This window comes from Ornithorhynchus anatinus, chromosome 1, assembly GCF_004115215.2.
Source record: "Ornithorhynchus anatinus isolate Pmale09 chromosome 1, mOrnAna1.pri.v4, whole genome shotgun sequence".
NCBI lineage: Eukaryota > Metazoa > Chordata > Mammalia > Monotremata > Ornithorhynchidae > Ornithorhynchus > Ornithorhynchus anatinus.
In genome coordinates, this window is record NC_041728.1 from 7238231 (window position 1) to 7247077 (window position 8847).

General features: G+C 43.7%; 1 protein-coding gene and 2 non-coding genes across 4 annotated transcripts; 1 reads left to right on the plus strand and 2 right to left on the minus strand.

Moving 5' to 3' along the window:
• The first annotated feature begins 1369 nt into the window (after positions 1 to 1369).
• GPX8 (glutathione peroxidase 8 (putative)) lies at positions 1370 to 6169 on the plus strand. Of its 2 annotated transcripts, none has more exons than XM_016226460.2 (3): positions 1370 to 1632; positions 2296 to 2560; positions 5508 to 6169. In XM_016226460.2, the coding sequence occupies exons 1-3, from the start codon at positions 1426 to 1428 to the stop codon at positions 5669 to 5671; spliced, it is 636 nt and encodes a 211-aa protein (XP_016081946.1). In that variant the 5' UTR covers positions 1370 to 1425; the 3' UTR covers positions 5672 to 6169. The 2 variants fall into 2 exon arrangements, with proteins under 2 accessions (XP_016081946.1, XP_001512035.1); XM_001511985.5 differs by having other exon boundaries at positions 2299 to 2560.
• A 1619-nt stretch (positions 6170 to 7788) lies between these two features.
• MIR449A (microRNA mir-449a) lies at positions 7789 to 7903 on the minus strand. The gene is given in 1 exon segment (NR_034752.1): positions 7789 to 7903. It is a non-coding gene; the product is annotated as a microRNA mir-449a (primary transcript).
• Positions 7904 to 7933: 30 nt separating this feature from the next.
• Positions 7934 to 8035, minus strand: MIR449B (microRNA mir-449b). Its single transcript, NR_034751.1, has one exon. It is a non-coding gene; the product is annotated as a microRNA mir-449b (primary transcript).
• Positions 8036 to 8847: the final 812 nt, after the last annotated feature.

Sequence of the window (8847 nt, forward strand, 5' to 3'; positions counted from 1 at the left end):
ACAGCGCTTGATACAATTATTATGGTGTTTCTGGGAATAATAATACCCACGTCTCTTGACTCGTCCCATTAGGCTCTTCCTGTTCATCCGGGAGCTTTCCCCCCACCTCCACGTCAGGAACCACACTGGCCTCGCACCATCCCTACACCGTCCCTACCCCCCTCTACTCTGAGGGTCCTTTAGCAGCAATAGCAGCATGACCTAGTGGATAGAGCACGGACCTGGGAGTCCAAAGGATCTGGGTTCTAATCCTTGCTCTGCCACTTGTCTGCTGTGTGACCTTGGACAAGTCACTTCCTCTGTGCTTCAGTTAAACCATCTGTAATAATAATAATAATTCTGGGACTTGTTAAGCGCTTACTACGCACCAAGCATGGTTCTAAGAACCGGGGTGGATACAAGTTAATCAGGTTGAACACAGTCCCTGTCCCACAGGGGGCTCACAGTCTCAATCCCCATTTTACAGATGAGGTAACTGAGGCCTAGGGAAGTGAACTGACTTGCCCAAAGTCAAACAGCAGACACATGGCAGAGCAGGATTAGAACCCATGGCCTTCTGACTCCAAGGCCCGTGATCTATCCACTATGGTGAGTGAAACAGTGCCCATCCCGATTGCACCGACTCCAATAGTTAGTACAGTGCCTGGCACTTAGTAAGCGCTGAATAAATATCATTTTTAAAAAAAAAAAGAGTTGTCCAGTCCTGACATGCTCCCGACCCCCCGGGAACCCCCGTACTTTGTGGGTCCTTCAGGAGCCCTAGCGGGGTGGACTAGTGGATAGAGCGTGGACCTGGGAGTCGAAGGACCTGGGTTCTAATCCTTGCTCTGCCACCTGTCTGCTGGGTGACCGGACAAGTCACTTCCCTTCGCTGTACAGCAGTTACCTCATCTGTAAAATGGACTGGATCCAACCTGACTAGCTTATATCTACCCTAGTGCTTAGTACAGTGCCTGGCACCAAGCGAGCACTTGGAAGCAGCGTGATATAGTGGATAGAGCCGAGGCCCGGGAGGCAGAAGGTCATGGGTTCTAGCCCCGGCTCTGCCACTCATCTGCTGCGTGACCTGTGGCAAGTCTCTGTGCCTCAGTTACTTCATCTAGAAAATGGGGATTGAGACTCTGAGCCCCATTTGGGCCAGGGATTGTGTCCAACTCGATTTGCTTGTATCCACTCCAGCGCTTGTACAGTGTTTGGCACACAGTAAGCGCTTAACAAATACCACATTATTATTATTACCATTAAGAAATACCATTTTTAAAAAATAGCAGCAGCAGGCGACGGTGCGAAGCTGTGATGGGTTTCAGGTTTCAGCTCCTCCTCCTCCCCTTGGTTCTCCTCCTTTCTCCCATCTCTCCTCCTTCCCCTCTCCCTCCTCCCCGCCCGCCAGGGCCTGGGAAACTCCTGCTTGGAAAATCCTCCAAAATGGAGCCTCTGCTCTCCAGCCCCTCAAAGTGCTCTGTGGCCAAAGCCAGGGTCCTCGCCGTCTTGCTCTCTCTGGTTCTGTGTACCGCAATCCTGTGCCTGTTGCAGCTCAGATCCATAAAGCCCAAAATCAAAACGGACTTCTACTCTTTCCAAGTGAAGGACTCAAAGGGGAGGACCGTGGCTCTGGAAAAGTTCAGAGGCAAAGTAAGTCGCATCGTCTGCTTCTTCTTTTCCTTTTTTTAACAAATGTTTTTCCTTCCTTCCCCGAATCACGCCATGACCTTGAGACTCGGAGCAAGGATTTGACGCCCGTCCGTACAAGATGCTCGGGCGGTGCCTTTTTCTTCCCTAGATTTTCAGCCGGACTGGTGCCGGGAGAGTAAATGGCATTTGAGCATTTCAGATGATCCTTTAGGGAAGACGAGATTAGGGATGACGTGTGGGGAAAAAAGAAAGTTTGGGGAGTTTCTTCTGGTTTTGAAGAACTCTGGGATACTGGCCTGTGGCAAATGCATCTGTGTGATGAGGTGAATTAGGAGGCAGAGTTAATTTAAAAGAATAACGGTTTCAACAATGGGTCTGTATCGAAACAGCCTTCTAAATTTTAGCTCGTCTAAAATAACTGTCGTTAAAAATCAGTTCGACCTTATTGGAGCTTCGGTAGTGATCTTCCAAAGCTAGGTCTCCCGACGCCGGAGAGTGATTTAAGATGTTTCATTTATCTAGATTATTTGTCAGTGTGTCGTCCAGAATTCACTTCTGGAAACTGTATTGTCCCCAAATGCTTTAATTTCTCTAAACAACTTGCAATTTTAGTTTTTTAAATGTGTAAAAACTGTCTCACCTTTTGATTGGTTCTTTTTCCGGGAGGCAACCCTAGTTGTAAACGTGGCTAGCAACTGCCAGTATACAGAGAGAAATTACTTGGCGCTGCAAGAATTGCACAGAGAATTTGGACCGTCCCACTTCAGCGTATTGGCTTTCCCCTGCAGTCAATTTGGAGATTCAGAGCCCGGCCCCAGTCAGGAAATAGAAGCTTTCGCAAAAGGAAACTATGGAGCGACCTTCCCGATCTTCCACAAGATCAAAATTCTCGGATCTGAAGCGGAACCCGCGTTTAGATATCTCATTGGTAAATATCCATCTCATGTTGGGAGGGCTCTGAGTTGTTTGAGTAAACACACAGGTCTTGAATGGTCTTTTGCACTTATCCGGCAAACATCTTTCATTTGGAAAATTTTATAGAGTGGTCACATTTTTTTCAGAACAGAGATGCAATTTGGAATAAGCTTCACCCATTATTGCATTTCACAGGAATGTTAATGAAAGTTCATTGATTCATTCGTATTTATTGAGCGATTATTGTGTGCAGGGCACTGTTACTACTAATAATAATAATGTTAGTATTTGTTGAGTTCTTACTATGTGTAGAGCACTGTTCTAAGCGCTGGGGTAGATACAGAGTAATCAGGTTGTCCCACGTGAGGCTCACAGTTTTAATCCCCATTTTACAGATGAGGTCACTGAGGCACAGAGAAGTGAAGTGACTTGCCCAAGGTCACGCAGCTGACAAGCAGCAGAGCAGGGATTAGAACCCATGACCTCTGACTCCCAAGCCCGTGCTCTTTCCACTGAGCCACGCTGCTTCTCTACTAAGCGCTTGAAAAGTACAATTCAGCAACAGAGAGACAATCCCTGCCCACAACGGGCTCACAGTCTAGAACGGGGGCGACAGACATCAAAACAAGTAAACAGGAATCAATAGCATCAATCTAAATAGAATTATAGATATATATACACAATCAGAACAAGTAAACAGGCATTAATATAAATAGAATTATAGACATGTACATATATACACAAGTGCTATCGGGCAGCGGGGTAGAGCAAAGGGGGCAAGTCAGGGCGATTGGGGGAGGGGGAGCTAAGGAAAAGGGAGAGAAGAAAGTTATATGTCTCAACTGTAAGAAAATACAAAGTATGCCTTCTTCCTCTACACTGTAAATTGGGGGTTGGGGAAGGGTGGCAGGGAACCTTTCCTACCAACTCTGTTGTATCAAATGCTTAGTACAGTGCTCTGCACACAGTAAGCACTCAATAAATATGATTGATTCATTTACATTTTCCCTTGCTGCTATTTTTTATGGTAAAATCTAATCTCAAAATATAAATGACACAACTAAGGCCTAATTTACCTCAAGAATGAAATATCCTGAACTTTCCCCATTCATTCATTCAAGTGTATTTATTGAGCACATACTGTGTGCAGAGCACTGTACTAAGCGCTTGGAAAGTACAATTCAGCAACAGAGACAATCCTTGCCCACGACAGGCTCACATCAGACCCTAACTCCAAAGTCAAATTGAATTAATTCTCCAAGCTTCTAAATTGTAGCCTGGAAAGAAACATTCTTCCTAATGTATCTAGGAGATTGTCTCCATTTTCTTTTGTGCTTTGCGTGAAGAGAGCTCCGTCTCTATACAGTTTAGCAGCAAGCAAGCAGTCGTATTTATTGAATGCTTACTGTGTGCAGAACACTATGCTAAGTGCTTGGGAAAGTACAATATAACAGACACATTCGCTGCCCACAGTGAGCTAACAAGTCTAGAGGGGGAGACAGACATTAATAGAAATAAATAAATTACAGATATGTACATAAGTACTTTGGGGCTGGGAGGGGGGATGACTAAAGTGAACGAGTCAGGGTGACGCAGAAGGGAGTGGAAGTGACTGAGTTTACTGTGTGCAGAGCACTGTACTAAGCACTTGATTTTGTTGACTGCCTGCCTTCAGTTGTCAACACAGCATGGGGGTGAATGACACTGTGACTTTAGCAAAGAGCTAAATAAGCTAAATAAGCAAAGAGCTAAAGAGCTAAACCAGATAACGCAGGGTTAGAAAATCCATTTTGACCCTGTCTCCAAAAGCAAACTAACCAGATAATGCAGACTTAGAAAATACTTTTTGGTCTAAATGACCTCAAAAATTGCAGGTGAATTTGGCCTGAACCATCAGGATAATTCAGACCAAAGGGTATTTTTTTGGTTTCTAATTTTGGGACGCTTGCTAAGCCACTTCCTGAGAGTCGGTACTCAAATGCCAACTCCTAAGAATTGGTAATTCCTAGAACTGTCAGCTCGTTGGGGGGCAAGGAACAGATCAACCGACTATGTTACAGTGTACTCTCCCAAGCATTGAGTACAGTGCTCTGTACACAGGAGGTCTTCAATAAATACCATTGACTGATTTAGGACATGGATCAAATCATGAAACCTACAATAAATAATAAATAATAAAAATAAATAAATAATAAAATCACAGGAACTTTTGATAGAGGATCGATTGCAGACAAATGAAACAAGGAACTATTTCATTTTGCCTTCCTAGATCAATAGAATCATCAAATAGCTCCTTTAAATGCATCAAAATAAGTGAACCTCGAAACAACACTTTAAAAAATGAGCTATGATAGAGCCCGATTCAGTGATATTTATTGCTCATTTATTGTATGCAGAACACTACACTCACTACACTACACTTAGTTTCATAACAATAATAACAATGATATTTGTAAAGTGCTTATTATGTGCTAAGCATTGTTCTATGTCCTGGGGGAGATACAAGATAATCTCCCCCACAAGATACAAGATAATCAGGTCCCACATGGGGCTCACAGTCTAGGTAGGAGGAGAACAGGTATTGAATTTTGTAGATGAGGGAACTGAGGCGCAGAGAAGTTGAGTGACTTGCCCGAGATCACACAGCAGACAAATGGTAGAGTGGGATTAGAACCCAGGTCCCCTGACTCCCAGGCCCATGCTCTTTCCACTAGTCCATGCTGCCATCCTCCTTAGTTGGGGAACTATTATGAAGGAAATTGGGCAGGGATTGTCTCTATTCTACCTGTTGCTGAATTGTACACTCCAAGTGCTTAGTACAGTGCTCTGCACATAGTAAGTGCTCAATAAATACTACTGAATGAATGAATGAAATTTAGTGGAAATTTTATCCAAGTGCAAATTGAAAATGTTGACCTTTGGTGAAATAATCCCCATATAAACCTCTATTGATACCCTAGATTCTTCAAAGAAGGAGCCAAGATGGAATTTTTGGAAGTATCTTGTCAACCCGGAGGGTAAAGTTGTGAAATTCTGGAGGCCAGAAGAGCCTTTTGAAATCATCAAGCCAGACATCGCAGCCCTGGTTAGACAAATCATCATGAAAAAGAAAGAAGATCTTTGAAAATGCCATTCGGGTCGTGAAATGTCACAGTCAGATTGTCGAAATATCTAAATTTTTTGGAGCTCAGTGCTAAGCCCAGTGATTCCAGCACTTCTAAGTCTGCAGTGCATCATTAACCGTGTCCTTGAGGTTCACCGTATACACTTCAAGAAAGAAGGAACGGACCCGCGCTTAGTACAGTGCCTGGCACACAGTAAGCACTTAAATACCATCATCATCATTAGGAACATGCACAGTCGTGTCCAGACAAAGGCCCACCTGACTCCATGGTTGCTTCTGTATTTGGGTTCTTTAGCATTTTTGCCTTGTTCCATTGCACAGCTTGTGTCTTTCTGGGATTGTACTTTATGGACCATGGGCAACAGCCAGGGACACTCAACGAGGGCAATTAGAAGGGAAGACCACGCAGCTGGAAATTCTGCACGTGAACATTAACAGGGAATGCTTCATGGGGTGTTGCGGAAGGTGCAGAATAAATAGTGAAGTCGTATATACATATGTATAACTCCGTAAAGATCATTTTCTTTTTCTCAAAGTATAGGCCCCCAAGGCAATTCTGAGATCATATAGGGGGAGAGAGAGAGGGAGAAATGTAATAATAATAATAATGTTGGTATTTGTTAAGCGCTTACTATGTGCCGAGCACTGTTCTAAGCACTGGGGTAGACACAGGGGAATCGGGTTGTCCCACGTGGGGCTCACAGTCTTAATCCCCATTTTACAGATGAGGTAACTGAGGCACAGAGAAGTGAACTGACTTGCCCACAGTCACACACCTGACAAGCGGCAGAGCCGGGATTCAAACCCATGACCTCTGACTCCAAAGCCCGTGCTCTTTCCACTGAGCCACGCTGCTTCTCTAAATGTAATTAATCAACCATATTTATTGAGTGCTTACTGTGTGCAGAGCACTGTGCTAAACACTTGGGGAGAGTACAATATAACAGAGTTTTATATATATATATATAACAGAATATACAAGATGGAGGTACAGTCAGTAGGTTGGCACCGGTAGGAGGGGCAAGGGCATTGAGGGCTTTAAAGCTGATGGTAAGGAGTTTCTGTTTGATGCAGAGGTGATGATGGCATTTGTTAAGTGCTTACTATGTGCAAAGCACTGTTCTAAGCGCTGGGGAGGATACAAGGTGATCAGGTAGTCCCACGTGGGGCTCACAGTCTTAATCCCCATTTTACAGATGAGGTAACTGAGGCCCAGAGAAGTTAAGTGACTTGCCCAAAGCCACACAGCTGACAAGCGGCAGAGCCGGGATTTGAACCCGTGACCTCTGACTCCCAAGCCCGGGCTATTTCCACTGAGCCGGAAGGTTTCGGAGTATTCACGCTCCAAACATTTCAGCAGCTCAAAACGTTCACGTGCGAAACCCAGGTTAAATTATGCCCTAGAGATCGAGAAGCAGCATGGCCCAGGGGATCGAGCACGGGGCTGGGAGTCAGAAGAACCTGGTTCTAATCCTTACTCCCCCACTTCTCTGCTGTGGGACCTTAGGCAAGTCACTTCACTTCTCTGTGCCTCCGTTACCTCATCTGTAAAACGGGGATTAAAACTGTGAGCCCCTCATGGGACAACCTGATCACCCCGTATCTACCCCAGCTTAGAACGGTGCTCTGCACATAGTAAGCGCTTAACAAATACTAACATTATTATTAAAGAGTATTATTTGAGGATTAGGGTATCAGGTTTGCTTCAAAAATTTCAGGATTCCTAGGCTGAAATTATTCAAGGAAAATGCCTAGAAAGCCACATAAAGCATCTTCAGTTGACTCTGTGCCTGTGCATTCTCTGATGGGTATTAATAAGGACTCAAAAGAAAAGAAGCTTCCCACCCAAATTCAAAATTTGGAATCCTGGAAAGACCCTCCCAGGTTTAAAATATTTGAACAGAGAGGATGGAATTCATTCTGGTAAGTGCAAAGAGGGATTAACAAAGCAGAAATCTGGCAATGAATAATACAGGATATGAAAAACCATTTGGTAAGGGTTGAATAACACAGCGAAATCACCTGAAGTATGAAAACAGCGCTACTTTATTGTGCTCCAGTTTTGTACAAATTGAAAGCGACCCAAAAGTACCAATTCAAGTTTCACTGGACTCTCGTTCGATGCTCGTGGTACATGCAATAGGAAAGCAGCTGTCTGTCAGCTGGTGCCATTTAAATATTCAACCAGCTAACAAACACTGCCAAACTATCGCACACGGATGCCACTTCAAAGGTCTTTCCCTCCTCATCTGGCTCGAAAGGATGAGTCCGCCTAGTAGCAAGTGGCAGAGTAACGGTGGCTGCTGAATCGATTCAAAGCAGCCAGCAAACATCACACTGCCTACTTGACCCAGGTAATGTCACTGATGCTCTAGGAAACGTTTCGCAAACCTTCACCCTAAATATTATATGGGAAATTTTTTACCAAAACAAAAAAGCACTAGTAATAGCATTCTTTGAAAAGAGGAAGAAATAAGACTGTGGCTTAAGGCACAACATAGTGTATCACTTCAATTTCAAAATCAAAAGTACATATAACATGAATTTTACATTTCAGAAAGAGATTTTCTAAAAATTATTGAAATCTATTTTAGTTCCTCTAAGACGTCACTTTTACTCACTGTTCAAAAACATGTCCGATGTTTGACAGGAAAAGTTCTAGGGATCCTGGTGAAACACGAGTTGAACATGAGTGGTTTTTTTTTTTTAATGAGAAAGCTGTAATTTAACACACTCACTAAACTAGACTTTGTTTAGATCCTCTTAAAGATCTGTCTGTGGTTTGGGCCCTTACAATTCGAGATCTATGAAAAACCTAAAATTAACTCAAATTTAAGTGTTGAAATAGTTACAGGGATGTAAGGTTAAATAACTTGGAATGATTTAGAATGGACGGGAGGCATGAAAGATCTGAAAGCCCAATGTATCCATTTTCTCCCTCTCCAGAAAGGAAAGAATAAGGGAAAATGAGCTCGAGAAGCTGCATGGATAAGAATGGAGAGTGGATAGAGTCAGAAGGACCCAGGTTCGAATCCCAGCTCTTCCATTTGCCTGCTGTGACCTTCTCTGTGCCTCAGTTCCCTCATCTGTATAACGGAGATTAAAACTGTGAACCCCGTGCGAGACAGGGTCTGTATCCAACCTGATTAGCTTGTATATACCCCAGGGCTTAGTAC